The 17,678-nt window shown below is 35.7% G+C and overlaps 1 protein-coding gene across 2 annotated transcripts in view; it reads right to left on the bottom strand.

Moving 5' to 3' along the window:
- Positions 1–2,341: 2,341 nt before the first annotated feature.
- Positions 2,342–17,678, bottom strand: part of INTS6 (integrator complex subunit 6) — a 43,840-nt gene continuing 28,503 nt past the window's right edge. Inside the window, exons 5-16 of one of the 2 annotated variants that reach the window (XM_026845568.1) lie at positions 17,241–17,395; positions 14,247–14,399; positions 13,979–14,111; positions 13,368–13,462; positions 12,839–12,949; positions 11,004–11,219; positions 10,769–10,895; positions 9,391–9,533; positions 8,503–8,737; positions 7,392–7,763; positions 6,836–6,929; positions 2,342–2,800 (exon numbers count right to left, since the gene is read on the bottom strand). In XM_026845568.1, the coding sequence (XP_026701369.1) occupies positions 2,707–2,800; positions 6,836–6,929; positions 7,392–7,763; positions 8,503–8,737; positions 9,391–9,533; positions 10,769–10,895; positions 11,004–11,219; positions 12,839–12,949; positions 13,368–13,462; positions 13,979–14,111; positions 14,247–14,399; positions 17,241–17,395 (1,928 nt within the window). In that variant the 3' untranslated portion in view covers positions 2,342–2,706. The remainder of the gene's footprint in view (positions 2,801–6,835; positions 6,930–7,391; positions 7,764–8,502; positions 8,738–9,390; positions 9,534–10,768; positions 10,896–11,003; positions 11,220–12,838; positions 12,950–13,367; positions 13,463–13,978; positions 14,112–14,246; positions 14,400–17,240; positions 17,396–17,678) is intronic. The other variant, XM_026845577.1, reaches the window with a different exon arrangement.

The following is a 17,678-nucleotide window of genomic DNA, read 5'->3' as shown; positions in this document are numbered from 1 at the left end:
GTATATACCTTCCAATCAACTCAAAATCAGAAGTACATTTCTAAGTTAAGCTTTTTAATGCAAAAAGTGAAAACTGTGAAAACATTCGGTCATTTTGCTTGTTCAAACTTAGTGACTGAAGTTGTTCAGGTATGAAAAGGGGAAAGGGTAAACAAGATCTGGTTTTAATACTTTTTAACAACCTAACTAGAGGTACTTAAAACTTACTATCCCCATGAACTTCACAATGAATCTTTATGTAGACCAGAAGTATTTATTGCATCAGTCTTCTAGTAATAGCAGAAATATTATTTTCCAAGCCTTAAAATAGCATAGTTCTGCCTGAAATAATTGAAAAAAATATTCAGTTTTTAATCTGAAGTTCAGGTCTGAACATATTCCCTTTGAAGGAGAGACAAGGTAACAGTGGTACAAACAACTGAACCACACATTCAATGAATCTGAGGCAGTGACTTCATTCAAGTGTAACATCTCTTCTGTAACTACACTATCAATGAATGAATTTAGGCTCTGTTTTGCTCAGTTCAAAAGTGATTCTTTAGCCAGTGGTTTCGGTAAGTTTCAGGTTTGGGCAGATTTCTGGTTTAGGCTATCTAGAAAGGAAAGGCCTTTTTATTTTTAATACAGAAATGTTCAAGTTATCCCAAGGCAAGCATGAAATTGCAGTTGTTTTTTCCATACAAACAATGAATGATCATAAATCTGCTAGTTCCATGCTTAATTTATATATTTAAGTGCATTACACTTTGAAAATGTGGTCCCAAACTGAAATATTGTTAATGTTGTTTTCATTTACAGGTTCAGTACTCTTTATAGGAAGAGTTACAAATCCTTCATAATAACCACTAGACAAATACATTGTCTTCTAGTCCTCCTATGGTAAGCTTCCCTTCAGTGAAATTAAAGTCTGCATTATATGTATTTATTAAAACACTGGTTTAAATAATATAATTTTTGCAAGAATAAGAGTGAAAAAAACTCTCCACTACTTCATGATCTTGTACATGCTGTTGGAAACCTACAGCTCTCTAGTAATCCTTACCACCACAACTACAGCAATGATAGTAAAAGCATATAAACATTTGAGGAAAAAAAAAAAACAGATTTTGCCACCTAAACGTTTAAGAATATGGGCCAACAGCTTCTGCTTAACTTCATCATGGTTGAAGTCAGATTGACTGTTGCCAAGTATGTAGGTCATCTGAAAGAAAGCATCCTGCAGGAAAACTTTGTGATATATCTAATTTTTCAAGTGCTATTTTATTTCCCTGTCCTGAAGTCAAAAACTGAAGAACAAAATTGAAATTCAGTCTGGTCCCAGACTTAGATAGCAAAGAATAAAATGCTGTGAAAAGGAAAACAAGTTGAGAGGCTGTTTTAAAAATGACAGAACAGGTAGGAAGCAGAAATACCCACTCAAGCAGCAACCAAAACAAATACTATTGCCAAAAAAGCTATTACTACTACCTTTACTACCCTTTATTTTACTTTTTTAAAGCATACATAACATAGAACAGACATTCCTGAAGAACACTGAGGCTAAAAGCATCTAGAAAAATGCTTTTTTCAGCATCCTGACAAAAGGTGGGATACAGTGACTGTTCTAGTAGTAGATCCAGCAACTCATGGCACAAGCATCGGAAACTCAGGCCCATAGAGATTTTGGGTGAAGATTGCAAACCTCTCACTCCTGGGAAAAGCAACAGAGAGAAGCTGCTCCCACTGAATCAAACAAAGCTTTCCAGAAGTTAGGAGCATCTAGCACAGGTGAAAGGCATGGCCACTAAAGCATTCGACGATATTTTGTGTCTAAGCAGCAGCACCTTCTGGCTGTTCCTGCATTTGTAAACATGTAAAAACTGACACAGCAGAACTCTGTGCAGCATTCCTCAAAGGCTACTGAGCCCTGCTTTACTACACTATATCCTCACAGAACTGTGGGTTTGTCATTGCTGTGGATGCACATAAAGAACATCAGTTCATCATGCTAGCCACCAAATAGTGAAGCACAAAGTACAAAAGGCCACAAGGTATCATCCTACCCTGGTTGTGATTCAGCATTAGCTTCCTTTCACTCATTCTCTGATAACGAACAGAATATCCGGTGATATAAAACTGCTCTTCATTCTTTAACACTGATACTAGAACGTGTAAGCTCTGGAAAGGCAAGGCAAAATTCCAATAAAAACCATACTCAATCCTACACAAAGATTAAAATAGAGCTTTTATTGATGGAATAACAAAAGTGCTTTTCTTAAATATTTTTCAAAATACATTTATACAACTTACAATAATATATCCAAAATAACTGTATATACAAAACATTACCTTGTTTAATGTATGTGCTTTTTTTTTTTTTTTGAAAATTACAAAGCAACTTTTTGGCAAAGTTCAACCTTAAGAGGTGATAGTTTTGAAGGTTGGATTAAGAAAAATAGAACCTGAGGGAAAGTGACACTTAAGTCCATGACAAGCAAGAAGTTCTCCATTTAGTTAAATAAAAATGTTTTTGTAATATTTTTCACATTACAAAAATAACAGAAGAAAAAAAAAGATTATGGACACTTTTCTCCTTTTCTCATCATTTTATAGAGCAGCTTCTCATTCTTTCAGGTACAGGAACTTGAGATAAGAGTGCATGTCAAAAATGAATGCAAGTAAGGACAGCAGTGCCCTGCTGTGTCTTTCTGTTGTGTGCAGTGTTTCTTAGCTGCTGTTGATATGGTTGACCTGATTGGATCTGCGATGGATTTCTTCCAGAAAACTCTCAAGCTGTTCTATCAGCATTCGTTTTTTAAACCTGTATTTAAAAGAAAGCATAATAATGGATGCACACACTAATACATTAAACATTTTTCACAGAAGTTTTACTGAACTCAGGAAACTTCAGTTATCATTTTAGGTCCAGTGCACAATGAGGTTATACATACCTCGTACATATATATGCTGTCTCCTAAAGCTCTGGTTAACTACTAACTTCCTTTTCCATTTAATGAGAGAATGCAAAACTACACTTACTACAGTCTATTCTAGCACATTGCTGAACATGATTCAGCCCTCAGAAAGGCAGGAAAAGGAGTTAAGTGTCTCCTCTGTCCAGAAGTAAATCTCCAAAATAGAATATATGTCAGAAAAACTATAATCTATCAACAGATTTTAGGGATTATTTGTATGCCTTTATGATGCATTTACAAACACTAAGGTGGTACTGGTGAAGGAATAGCCATTACACAGTGCAGAGCAGATTTCCCTGACAAGAAAATACAAATTCAAAGTTTGAGAAAGAAATTAAAGATACAGACATAATCCATACCTGGAGTCTCTGCAGTTCTATTCCATACTGATTACAAACTTGAACAGCAGACCATTCTGTCACCTTTGCTTACACCCCTGCCTCAGCACACATGGCTCGTTGCTGTTCCCAGCTAGCCCTCCCCCTTGAAACATTTCTGCATCTGAGAAGTCACTTCTGACCGATGCTTTGGCAGCCATATGCATACTCAAAGATAAGCAGCAATGACAAGATCACACACTTTCTGAACTCAGTACTAGGCTGAACTACACAACAAGTTCAGTCCTATGACCTTACTAAACACTGGCAAAAAGGTCCCATCCAGGCCTCCCCAGTCCATGTTCTTCACTCACGGAAACATGGCATCTGCCCTAATTCCCAGACAACAAACCTCCCCACAAATCCTAGCTTGACTATGGGGAAACAAGGTTCCAACTCCCATCCACTTACTATCTTGTTGAATACCCATGCTCTGGGCCCTTACCCATCCTTTTCATCACATCTTTTCTCAGTAACCTTACAGAAAACCCACACTTCATGTACTGCTTCACCTCCAATCTTCCTCATTGCTTTCCAACTGCTCCCTGCTTGTTGAAAAGTATTAACCTAGATAATAGATAATTACTTTTTCTCATTCCCTCTAGTAAAAGTCAAATTATCTAAACTAATAGCAAAGTGCTTTACTATAATATAATCCTCGCAAAAATTTAACATGCTCATATTTTGTGCAAGTGATTGGGCAATGTTACTTTTCAGAATAACCTTCAAGCCTCTCCAAAGCAGCTGTACAAGTTACAGTAGACATTTCCTAGAAACTTAAAACCTGGTGGGAGGTGGGGAAAAAACATATAGCTTAACTATTCTAACGTTACTGTTAGCACAAGAATTGAAGTTTACAGTGCACTATGTCAAGCCTTTCAGTATATCTCACTGAAAAGTCTTTTCCAAATGCTGAATCCTACAGTAAACATTTTTTTTTTTCAAGGCAACAGATACAATTTACTGCATTAACTAATACTGTAATTAACAGAATTAAGCATTTACTCTAATTCAACTGTTCAGTCTGCTAGGAATACTAGTGCCTTTAATAAAACTTCCTTGAGTATTTCTAGTTATTGAGCATAAAGCTTCATTATTTTGAAACTGGTTATATTAATTCTTGCCAGGACTTTCATCACAAGTGGGTATTGCTCAGCATTTTGTCTAGGTACACACTCCGGGCTTTTCTATGGGTATTAGTAGCTTAAAGCTCTTAACTTGGAGAATAAAGAGAGAATTGAATTTGTCATACTGAGAACTTGGTTCATTTTAAGAATGTTGATTGTGTTTTGCCAGCTTTTGCTCTAGACTATTTAACAGAGAATTAAACACACGCTTACTCTGATTGCTATGCCAGATCCAGAAATACTGAAGACCTCTCCACTGCACAGGCTAATTCCTTTTAGCCCCTTCCTAAATAACTCTTCATTTTGTGCATCCAAAGTTGTAGCCATCTATTGGAAATGTCTCCTGTAAGAACTCCTTATAAGCACACAATACTATTACTCACCCAGGGAGCCAAATCTGTATCACTAAGCATAAGAAAAGTCTTTGTCAAAATAGAAATAGCTAATGATTTGAAATTGAGATGTGGTATCTCATCATCCTTAATATTTTCACAGTTGACTGGAAGAAAAAAAAAATCCATTATCTACTTCATCTTGATTTCTGCCTCTCAAAAGTGATAGCTTTTTCTGCTAGCAGAAGAGGAGTTGTAGGACAGGCAGTTACCAAAAGGAAGCTGAAAGGTGTGGGTTGGTTTAGAAATCTTCCTCTCCCCTCACAACTCTCTAGTGAATTAACCTCCAGAATTGAATGGCAACTGTTTTTAAACACACCCTTTGTTGCTGAAATGCTCAAGAACAAGTCTGGGTTCAGAGTCGGAGCTCCCTGGAACAGGGAAAGAGAGCAGAAACATCCCAGATTTGAATTGCATTCCACAGCATTGCGAAGGTCAGCTATGAGTTAACAAAACAAGACTATCTTGATAATTCTGGAGAGCCTAGAGTTGTTTCCTGCAGGGAATCTTGGATAAGTGTGCCTGGATAAGAAAAGCAGCAGAGAACTGCACAGGGATTGTAGGCAGTGTTATCCAGGTGGATAAAACGACCACATTATAAAAATCTAACGTAGTAGAAGAGGAAGAAGAGAGATTAAGCTGTTCCTAAACTCAAACCAATAAAAAATTAACAACAGCCAACAGACTTGCCAACCTCTTCAACCAGTAGATACAGAAAACTGTTGGCTATGGTGAGACACAGGATTTAATTCTGGTGCATCCAATATCAACACTCAATCACTGCCAAATTTTATAGGAGTCAAGGTAACTGGAATAGAGAGGTAGTGCAACAGAATTTAGAATTACAGATGATCTAAAGAGTCTAATTTTATAGGCACAAATATTCCAAACCCCACTAAGGGCTGCCAGAGGCTCCAGGAGCAACAGTATTTTTCTGGTGTGCTAAGACAGTGAGGAAGCATGTATAAACTACAGGCTATAGAACAACTCTGATAGGTGATATAACAATAAAGACACATCAAGCAAATGCGTGATAAAGCAACTGTTGCTATAGGAAGAGCATGATCTATATAAATCTGCATACCCCACTGTGCTGGCAGTAGAAGGCTAGAGGAGCTGTATGAACGTCCAACATTCAATGTACCTTAAACACTCAACCTAGTATTACCCAATAATTACTTCGATTTTTATTTAATCATAAAATTTGTTTAACAATGCCACAGGAAAAAAGCTGACTACTACAAAAACAGTTTAGAGAAAAAAAATAATCAACCATTCTTTGAGGCTTCTGAAATAAGCCTCAGAGATAGTTATGTTTATGATCCATGGAAGATGCTGGAATTATTAGTTCACTTCACCTCAAAGACTATAGGTTCCAAGGGTAATCAAATGTTTCTCCTTTCTTTCCTCTTAGTAAACATGTAGAAGGCTAAGTAAGTATAATCAGTCTAAGGATGCTGTAAGGAACAGTTTCTACCTGGATTAACAACACAGGGTTTAAATCCTCAACAAGTCTCTCTACTCCAGTGACAAACTACCTCCCATTTCCACAGCCTCAGACAGGACTACAGTAGCTCTGAAGGAAATTTATCTGAAGAGCACATATCATTATGGCACATACCTGGATCTCAACGTTATTTTTAGGACAAGATTTTGAGTTGATACAGAATAATGAATTTCAGCTGTTTCCAAAAGCCTAATTCACAGTAATATGCAGTTCTATCAGCTTTTCAAATTAGCAGTACACTCACAACTGAACTTTGGAACCTGAATGATCTTCTAAAAGACAAAATCTGAGGTAAAAAGTTAAGCTTGTAGAAACAACATACATCAGGAAGTTTATGTGTTTCTGTTTTTTTCTAGGGATTTACTTGCAAATGCAAAGCACTGTGCTGCAAGTTTCAAAGAACTGCATAGTTGTCAAGCACTTACGGCAGGCAGTATATGGTACAGTTTTATAAGATTAATACAATTCAGTTACCTACCTTGAAGCTTCTTTAATAACATTTTGCAAAAATATCAGTCGGGTTTGTAAGCTTCCTTGTACATGCTTCAGTAAAAAGAAGATTCTTTCATATTCTTAAAGATACGAAGAGCAAAATCAGTCACTTAAGAAATGCCTATACAGATATCTGTTGTTATAGATCTGAGTGAAATGCAACAAACTTCATGCAGCTTTTGTAAGCTTTTAGGATGTATCTCATATCAACCAGGACTGTATCAGTGACATATTGTTTAATGAATGCTAACATTAAAAACCACAGGATATTGGAGTTTAGGATATTACTGGAACAGCAGACAAGTTAATTTTAATACTGCTAATAAACAAAACATGACTTCCATGAATACTTATAGGTGTAACAATGTTTTAATTACTCATTCAGGAAGTTTATAGCAGAGGTATTGAACCAAATCTTCTCAGCTTTAAATTTATGTTGCTTCAGTCTCATGGTTCAGTATGTTTCTAAAACAGTGATCTAATAAGAATTCTTTGTCTAGCCCTCATGCCAATCATTTGAAAGAGAGAGTTGGTATACTTACTCCTTCCTGGTTTTCGGATCTCTTTCATGATTTGTGCTCTGAGCTCTATATTAATCTCCCTGGAACTTCTGCAATGCACTGTTTTTTTCCCTTTGCTGGGTGAAGACATTGGCAAGTTCTCTTCAGTACTTTGTTCTTTACTACCTGCTTCCTCATGATTCTCCAGAAATCCATCCACATTCAAGTTATTCCCTAAATGTTCATGGCCTACATCCTCTGTATGAGCTGCTGGTCGATCCAACGAATTGAATGATGAAGAGGACATTGTAAACTCTGAATCCACAGAATTTGGGAAAATGTCTGGTGAAAGTGGGTCTGTAACATGATTCTCAACCACATCATCCATTGTAACTTCATTATTTGTTTCTGATGCTGAAAAAAATGAAGATTACACTTGTCAGATTCACATTCTTTGTCATCTGATAGAAGTCAATGAGTGAGTTCAGTATTAAACTCTTGTAAAGCTATGCTCCAGCTTGTATAGTCTAATGTACATGCCAATTCGTAAGAAAACATGTTTGTGGGTTGTATCACTGAGCACATTACTATATTTCCTAACTTGCTCAAAAAAAATAAAATCACAGGTATATTCTTTATGTGAAAAGGGCAATTGCTATATGGACTACCAACAAAAGAAAAAGCACTGTAAAATGTGCTTTTATGCCATGTTTGTCTTTCCCCATTGAACTAAACTGAATTTACTTTAGTGCTGAACAGTGAGCACAACTACTACACAGCACCTCAGCTTCACACTAAGGGAAGTGAATTCACTGCACTACAGCAAAATGCAAGTTAACTTCCTATTGTGATACTTTTGGAGCATTTGAATTCCCAGGCAAAGGAAGAACACCCTTCTGCCTGTTTACATTATCACCTAATTGAATAGAGGAAATATATTGTTTATACTGGAAAGTTCATATGAAAGACTTCCATCTGAAGGACTATATTAACTCTCTCAGTAATTAACCCCAGATGCACACTTAAATATTTCATTTTCAAAAAGGAGGGATAAAATTGCCATATTTGGGAAATCAACCAATGGTATTTCTACATAAACAAGTTTTTTGCATAAAATAAAAAGCAAACTCTCTAAAGATGACAGTTCACTTACTTTTGTGAATAGGAATAGGTTTAACAAGGTCAGGCTGTGCTTGTGTGATTGGTGTCGGTGGCCCTTTTCCTCCAATGTGATTATTCACAACTGGAGGAGTTTGCGGTCGACCTCTGAGCAGGGGGGACATACAACGTCGTCTTTTCGGAATCCCTTGCATATTTGGTTCTCCAGGTCTTTTATGTTTATTCTGAGGTCCTGATACAAATTCATCTGCTTCATCTATCATCATTCCCTGAAATTAATTTAATGGGGAGACTTCTTAAGCTTCACGTCAAAAACATATAATATAAAATACAATGAATGCTCTGATGTTATGATGATGATTACCATGTATAAGGCAATTACGTACAACATGCCATTATGTACTGAATTCTCAAATGTTGACCAAATCCTTTCTAGACTACATCAATGTACTTAAGGCCCTTACCCAACAGTCTGCCAAGTAAGACAACTGAGTGGGCTGTCAACCTTCCTTTTCAGTAACTACAAAATGACTCAAACATTTAAAAGAAGAGCTCTAAGTTATATTGGTAATTTAGTAAAGTCCAAAACAGATTTGGACAACAGGGAGCATCTATGCTCTCAAAGATACAGGAAGCTTTTTCTGGGGGAAGTTTAGTATAGGAAACATGATTAGGTATTAGCTATACTACAGTGACAAACGTATTTCATTTATAATACAATTCAGAGGCATAATACTGGTTTTCCAATAAAGACAGCCCTCTATAGGATACTATTGATGGAAAAGCATCTGAGACTTTCTTGTAAGCAGTACTTTTCTGAATACTTGAAAGTGTTTCTCCAATACATTCCTCTTTGAACAGTCTAATCAGCAGCACGCACTCAAAACAGCACATTTTAAAAAAAGCTTTACAAAGAAGTCACCTTTTTGTCCAATTTGAATGGATTGCCAAATGTATGAAGCCTTCGTGGTTGATCAGGATCAAGCTCTCGGAGTGGAGAAGGTATTTGCTTTAGATACTCCTGATAGTTTCCCATTTGTGCTATAGGTACGCTGTGAACTTGATCTATCATAAAGAAGGGTTAATTACTATATGATAGTGCTCACCTTATGAGAATTTAGTCTATATCCACTTCACACTTCCAGTTTTCAGTCTTTTAACAAATGCATTAACAAAACAGATGTGCAAAACTCACCATTACTCTTGCCTAATTGATATTTATAACATCATGTTTTGAATGCAGGAAACTTAAGTGAATCAGTACATGGCTTGTGTATTTATCATTATGACAGGGAAATAAGCAACAGTTTTCATGCATGAATGTTAGTTTTTCAATGTGTCCTGTAACTTTTCAACAGGGTAGATGGGTGAAAAAAATAAAACTGGGAACAAATAGCTAAAACTTTCCTACAAAAAGATACATTAATGCAAAGTAGTAATGCCATGCTGCATACAGCTGTGACATAACTCTACTCAATTTTAGTTACACAAAATTTAATCATTGAGACTAGCAGTTTTCCCAAAGCAACAGTGATTTTTGATCACTGGAAACAACATGGACCCAATTCTAAACTTGTTATTGATTTAAAGTTGCCAAGTCTTTGATCAAACAAAACACACACTAGCAGAAATAACGGGAAAAAAATAACATTAGTTTTTATGTGGTTTAATACACTCCTCAAAAAGCAACTTCTCTGCATTTCACATTATCACTTGATCACATGTTCATCTGACCAAGTAGTGGTAGGCCTAACGTAACATACACTCTCACTTGTGTTGCCCTTCTCACTTTCTCCACTTATTTCATTATCTTCTGTTAGATGCCATAAAGCAGTGCCAGAAGACACAATAGAAAAGTAAAAGGGTAAGTTAGCAGAATATCAAACTATTTGCTGCTGGCCTGAAGGGCAGAAGAATCACACTGGCAGCACCCAGTGAGCAAGTTTACTTTTCCACTGCTCACAATCCACTTCCGTGGAGAGAGATCACGATGTTCAGAATTGCCCTGTGATTTTTCTCAGATACATCATGAAAGTTGGGAAAAAACAAAGAATCTTATGTAAGAGTCCAAGTCTCCTCACATGGACTAATGGACAGAGCAGTGAACATGCAGTCCTCTCTATCCTCACCATTTTATCTTCCAATAAGTTACTTAAGGAAAAAAAAATTCTAAGAAAACATATAGTTTAATCGCAGCATCAGACATCCACCAACTTTTCAAGAACTACGTTATTTGTAACAGCCTTAATTTTTTTAGTACTCATCATATCACATGTAGACAAAAAATAAAGTTATCTAACCTTCATCTTGTCCTTTGAGGAACTTGCGAGTACTCTTCAGTAAATTGGATCTCATTCGTGTTAACTGATCCAAAAGATTTCTTCTGGGTATGTCATAAGCATTTCTAAAAGTCTGAGGTTTCAAATCCTATGGTTCCAGTAAATAAATTTCAAGTTAATACCATGTAAGAAACAATATCTAGCATTTCAATGGAAGTATATTGAAAATAACAACATTACACACAGTGGTGCTTACCTTATTCAGCAAAGCTATTTGGAACCCAGCATACTCCTTCATATTGAGGTCTAGAGGTCTATGAGGAATTTCCCCAGTAATCCCCTGTAGCAGATGTTGAAAATCGTTCCTATGTGCCATAGACAGGTTGTGTGATCTGCTTCTGACCTTAATTCCAGTCTCTTGCGCTACCTTTTTGCCTACAGAGCCAATGACTCTATCGGACTCTATTTTGGCCTTAATTTGAAATAAATAAATAAATAAAATTGACAATATGCTCTTAAAAGGATTAGTCAGACTTATTCATTTTAAATTCCTACCTAGAAGATTCAACAATGTGCTAATACACTATGACGACCATAACCAGGATGAGTGCTTAAGGAGTGCTTAATACATAACCACTTAATGCTTACTACAGTTTTAAATATAGTGAACAGTTTGTGCCTAGGTCTTCTGCATATTTCTCCTCTGCTGCCCATTACGGTATCTAAGCACCAATATGCATGCAATGCTTTTATTTTCATAATTTGTCATAATTTGACTAGTTATTTGCAAATCTATCTGTACTCACATAGACTGTTTTCTATGATTACAGCTAAACACTAACTCTCAAAAGACCGATTCTCCCACAACTATAGTTGCAATCAGTCACCCAATGGTACCAACTTTTTTAAAGCCCGATACGAATGGTCGTAACATTAATATATACTAAATATATGATAATACCCAATTCTGTTTGACTAGACAGACCTAACCCCCAATATTATGTTAGATTTGTACCAAAATTAAACATGTTCATAAATGCCAGCTTTTTTGGCAGAATACAGTTGAACAAAGAGCCATAAGTAATTTAGTAATACACCTGCCAATGTTGGTTTTGCAGTTTCACATAAATTTATAGTCCACTCAAAAGTTGATTATGTACTTATTAAGAATACTGAGTCTCTACTGACAGTACTTTTCAAAGTCAGAAAAGCTTGAAGTATGATTTGCAGTGCATGTCATTCCATTTTAGGAGTCCAAAATGTCTAGGTTGAGAGATCAGTTCACAGAATACTGAGCAATGTGACTATAATTTAATAGGATATACTGTAAACTTAAAGAGGTTTGCTTCCTAAAGTAATAATTTATATCAATGTTTTAAGAAAAAGCTGGTCCATAAGGACTCATTAGCTAAGTTACAAATAATTACACTACTGTTTCTTGAAGTTTCAAGCCTACTGCATTATTTCATTATCTTGAACAAGAAAGCTTAACATGCACAGTTTAACAAAATAGAAGTGGAGGTAGCAGGGCAGAAATGCTTTAGCTGGTGCAGGAGACTAGCCAAAAATACAGGCACTATTCTGAACACAGTTAATTCTAAATGGTCACTTGCCATGTTTGTATCCTTGAGATTCTGAATTTTGTCAGTTTACTTTATAGTTACTGGACACTTTCCATTTCATTTCACAAGCCAAAGAAAGGACATGTTCTTATTCAGATGCACAAAGTACAAATCTCTATTTTCTGAAAAAATGCTAGAACATCTTCAATATCTAAAGTAGGACAACATGTTTTCTTTTGGACAAAAGTATGTTACTGTCTGTACAAGTAAAAATGCTCCTTAAATACAAAAAAACCCGTAATTTGTATCTCCATATCTATCTTCATAGTCCAGTCTATAAAGGTTATATTTAAATGTTAAGTTTTCCTTCAATTCAGAAAACCAAAATGCTTCTTTGCTAATTGCTTATGTGAAAGGTTATTAACTTGACCTTTCTGCTCTTTTTTCCTTCAAAGTCATTGAACTTCAGTATTTTAAGATTATCCTGATATTAGAATAAGTTTTTACTGCTCTCTTGCTTCAACATTACCTGCTGACTCAACTTTTTGAGATATGAAATGACACTGTAACTAAGTCCATATTCCACATTGTCAGCTATAAGGTTTGGTGCTCCCATCATTCTCACAGCTTTCTTCAAAGGCTGAAACATGGAACATATTGTATAGTCATATTTAACTTTATACATACTTCCACCTAACTGTATCCACTTCAAACAGAACCTGAGGTTCTCAAAGTTAGAAAAGAAAAAAAAAAAAAAGACTTTCAGTGCAGCATTTTGTTGTTGTTGTTTTAAAGCACTGTTCTATTCATACAGAATCAATTATTAACAGAGATTATCATTTATATACAAGTCACAGCTGATGACATTTTCATAACATTCAGGTCTCAAGCCTTCCCCAGGACTCCAGTGAAAACAGTAAATATCATTATGCAAAAAGTTTAGCTTTTCTCTCTTAAATTAATACATATTCTACTTGAAATAGGAAATACACCCACAGTGGAAAGATAACTATAGTTACATAATAAAATAGAAATTTTAACACAGTAAGTCATCTTACCCCAAGATAATAAGGAGGCATTGTCTTCAAATAGCTTTCAAATGACTGTCGCCATTTCAGTGTAGGCTTTGCCTTGTGTACTTTAAACAAGTCATCTGATGGTTATAAAAAGAAAAAAGGCTAAATGAAAGGCATGTCTAGACAGCATTGCACCTTTTTTCCAGTAAAAAACTGTCAAAGAAATGCTAATTCCTCAATGCTTGAACTAATGTGTGCATTTTAACATATATACAACTAAACTAAATATAAGCACACACACAAGATTAATGCTGCAGCCAAAAGATGAAGCCTGATAAATTTTTTATCAAATTGAATTGATAAGTAGGACAACAGATTGGGAAAAATGGCTCCTAAAATAATGAAAGAAGCGAGACCAAAACATATCAGAAAGAATTATGATTAAGTAAATCATCTTATACATTGAGTCTAAGTCATGAAGGTCAGCCAACTGGTGACAAGTGAAACAAGTAACTGATGACAAATACATTGCTCAACATTCTACCTTTCTACAGGTGTGATTAATAGCGGCATTAGTTCAAGTACTCTATTTAGATTAGATCAATTTTTCAATCACCTATCACCAAAGAAAATGTTTATAAAGTAGTATTTACCTAGCAGTGGAAGGAGGACTGGATAATTGTAAGGCATCACAAATAAATTCACACAATTCAGCGCTGTACTAGCTTTCAAGTAACCAAAAGGATGACCAAGTTCACTGTATTTTGCACTATTGCTCACATATACCTGCAATAAAACACATTATATTGTATGTAAATCCAAAATATTGTATGCTGCAATTTTATATCCTATTTTTGACTATAAAGTCTATGAAAAACAGCATTCTATAAATAACTTAAATTCAGCATGCATTCTACTTACCTGCCAGCACGTCTGAGGGGATTTCCTTTCCAGGATAAACTGGGTCAGTGGTGAAGGTTCTAACTCATATTTATCAAAAGGCAGTTTGTCAATGACCATTGGTTCACAGTCAGTACAGGAAAATTTCACCACAGGATGAGATGTGCGAGGTGGCTAAACATAAACATTCCACTGTTAATAAGTCTGCACAACAATTAAAATGCAGTTGTGCTATAACAACTGAAGTAATACAGGTTCTGTGAAAATAGACATATTTAAGGAACCTATTCAGTAAAGGATTCATATTTATTGTTAATGAGTCCTAAGCAATTAATTTAGGATGTTAGCACTGTCTTCAAATATGAAGGAACCTTTAGTTTCTAAATAAATGTCAATTATTTTATCTGGTAAGTCTAGAACAGTATGCAAGTAAAACTTCTTGCTTTTCCCCAAAACTTTGCAAATGGAAGTAAATCCCAGTGTGGACAAAAAAAATCTTCAATGCTACTCTAAGGCATGCCCATTCTTATTGCCCACAGAAGCAGGTGCCACACTTTTGCATTTGCTGACCTCCTCCAGCACTTTTACTTCTTGACAAATTTAACAGTTACAAAATTCAAAATGAATTATAATGATGAAGAGCAATATGAGTTCAGAAAAAAAAAAGCTTTAGAACAACTCATATTTTAAGTAGGCCTGTGCAAAATTATTTCAATTCAAGCAATTTAAGTATTTCAATTTTAATCTTTTTATTAATCACAGGGAAAAGGCCTTCGTGCCTCACATTTCAAGTACAAGTTAACAATATATTTGAAATTTCTTTTGCTGAAAAGAGGGTTTTTTGTGTTTGATGAAAATTGGAGCTGTACACCTTCCACTGAAGGGTAGAGGAACATAAACTATTATACTTACCCTGAGCCTCCTCCAAGGCCACTAGAATCTGGGGAACAGCTCAACTGGGAAGCCTCCTTCCATTTACTCTCTTTACAAGAAGGAAACTAATAAATATATAAAATGAACTAGGGAAACATGGGGTTTCTCGGACCTTCCTACCACCTCAATTTTTCTACATTTATAAGCTCTAGCCTCTTTCTTTTAGGATGAGCCACCCAAATGTTATCTGCCCACAGAGCTGGTCTTGCCTTGAGTGTCTCCACTCTGAGGAAGGTGTACTCTCCAAGTGCACATAAAACAGGGGGCCAAATCAACTGAAGGAACTGCAATTCTCTTCAAAGAAGATGCCTCCAATAAAGAGTTGTGGTGGATTTTTTGCCCAAGCCATGAAGCAGTTATACTAGGAATAAAAAGGCTGCAAAAGAAGTTGAATGCTAAGACTTGAGAAGTCCGATAACCCTTGGCCAGACAGCAGAACTATTTTTACCTCAGAACAGTGGGAGCATCCATTTACATATTGATCTGACAACATAATTATTAGCAGACTTTCATATACATTTAAGAAAGCCTTTATAGTATCATTACCTAGAGTACACACAACAGTTGTTGGGGTAGGACTGTTTGAGACAACTCTACTGTGGATCAGGTAACAGGGACAAAAAGAAAGATATCTAACTGTGGACTTAAGCAGACAAGAGTTACAACATATGCTGAGTTTTAGCACCATATTTTCAGAACAGTAAGAAAATACAAGTCTTCAAACACTATCAGCAAACTGAGCTCCCCAACATTGCATAAGGAAGGCTCAATGTGAAATTTCAATTGATGTCCACAGGAATTTAGCTGCACATGCAATAATCCAGAGCTTTATGCAGTTGTAAGAGTTATACATGTTATAACAGAGAAGAATTTTTTATCATCTTCTCACCATTTGGGTAAATCAACATCACGTTTTCAGCAGATTTAGTTCAACACCACTTGGCAAGATCTATTTTAGCAGTCTCAAGATCTGCGGTAGCAAACTATACGGACTTCATACACTGAACGGAGGCAGACATGCCATTGATAGTGATTACAAGGAGTACACAATACAGTTTTCCTACAGACCAGATTTTTACTATCCAGTACACAATGACATTTTGGTTTGTAAATTACTATAGAAGGTTTACTTTTACTCATATATGCTAGCTTGCTTTGTAGTTTACAGAAGGGCTTCCACATCCTTCAGTGAATATGGCCACAGACACCAGCAATATCAAACCTGTAAATATGACTAAAATTTCATACTTGTATCACTCCTCAATAATCTGTATTTCAAAGGACTTTATACATTTTTTTAAAGGACATAAAATTGATGAAAAGTTCAGCAAGTTTTCTAGTCAGCACACTAGTTCAGATCAAAAACCCCCACAGAAATTCAAAAAAGTCATCATGAAATGTAGGGAACAATTATACAACTGTATTATTTCTCCTTTAATGATTTTCAAAGATTAGCAAAAGTACATTATACTACACTAATGATTAGTTCTCAGACCAAAAGGCAGTGGCATACATTTTTTATTAAAAAGAACAAATAAAATTAATTCTGTAGATAATATTTAAGAAAACAAGGTGAGTTTCTCTACTTTGGATAAATTGAAGGTATGACTAAACTGAACAACAGCACATGAAATTACATTCACCTGCTAGAATGAAGAAAGAACTATCACAAAGATTCAAAATTGGGAAGATCATGCTATCTTCTATTAATACCATCTGCGAGGCAATAGAATTTGATAGTGTATCATCAAAGTGTCACTTTATTTCTGGTTTGATATTTTAGCAGAGTTCAAACAGAAACACTACCTGCATGTACCAGGTCAACAAATAAATCTGTTTCAGGTAGTTTCTTAATGCTTCAAAGTTACTAAAAAGCAACCCCCATAGTAATATTTGCTAATCAGTAATTTATCCAAGATAATTGCAACGCAGGTTTACATGGGTCATTCCTTCTTTGGTCACACTGCTTTTACAGTATCTACAATGAAGTAGATATAGCAAGATTTAAAAACCAGTGAATAGGAAATCCTGGAATATTCACACACACACACCCCCTTTGCTTTATCTAGCTTCAGTACTTACCAGCGTTGGAGAATTTTGATCTGGCCAAAAGGATTCAGGAACAGGCCAATGACCTATAGGAACCCCAGTTTTAGGGTTTGGTCTGACATAAATAAGTTTGTGACAGCTGTGCCAAGGTTGAGGCCCAAAGGGTCTAGATATATCCATCTGCCCATCTAAAGAAGAAAAAGGCCTTATGAGTCAAAATACCGTTAAAACTAAAAATTAGTATTAAACAACTTCTGTGAAGAGTTTAAGAACTATATCCCCAGGGAAGCTCTTCCTGCAGTTAATATTATTTCTAAAAATAGCAGATAGTTGTCAGTAAGCATTTCTGCAAAACCCCAGAAACTCTGAGAAACCAAATAAGCATTGAAAGTTTACAGGATCAGAGCTGAGAAAGCCAATTCTGGAGCCCATCGTAATAACCAGTTTCTTTCTCCTCCCTTTGTTATTACC

Source organism: Athene cunicularia (genome assembly GCF_003259725.1).
Source record: "Athene cunicularia isolate RWA chromosome 1 unlocalized genomic scaffold, athCun1 chr1_part1, whole genome shotgun sequence".
Classification (NCBI taxonomy): Eukaryota; Metazoa; Chordata; class Aves; order Strigiformes; family Strigidae; genus Athene; species Athene cunicularia.
Note: the sequence above shows the minus strand (reverse complement) of the source record. Positions and strands in the feature narration are given on the sequence as shown.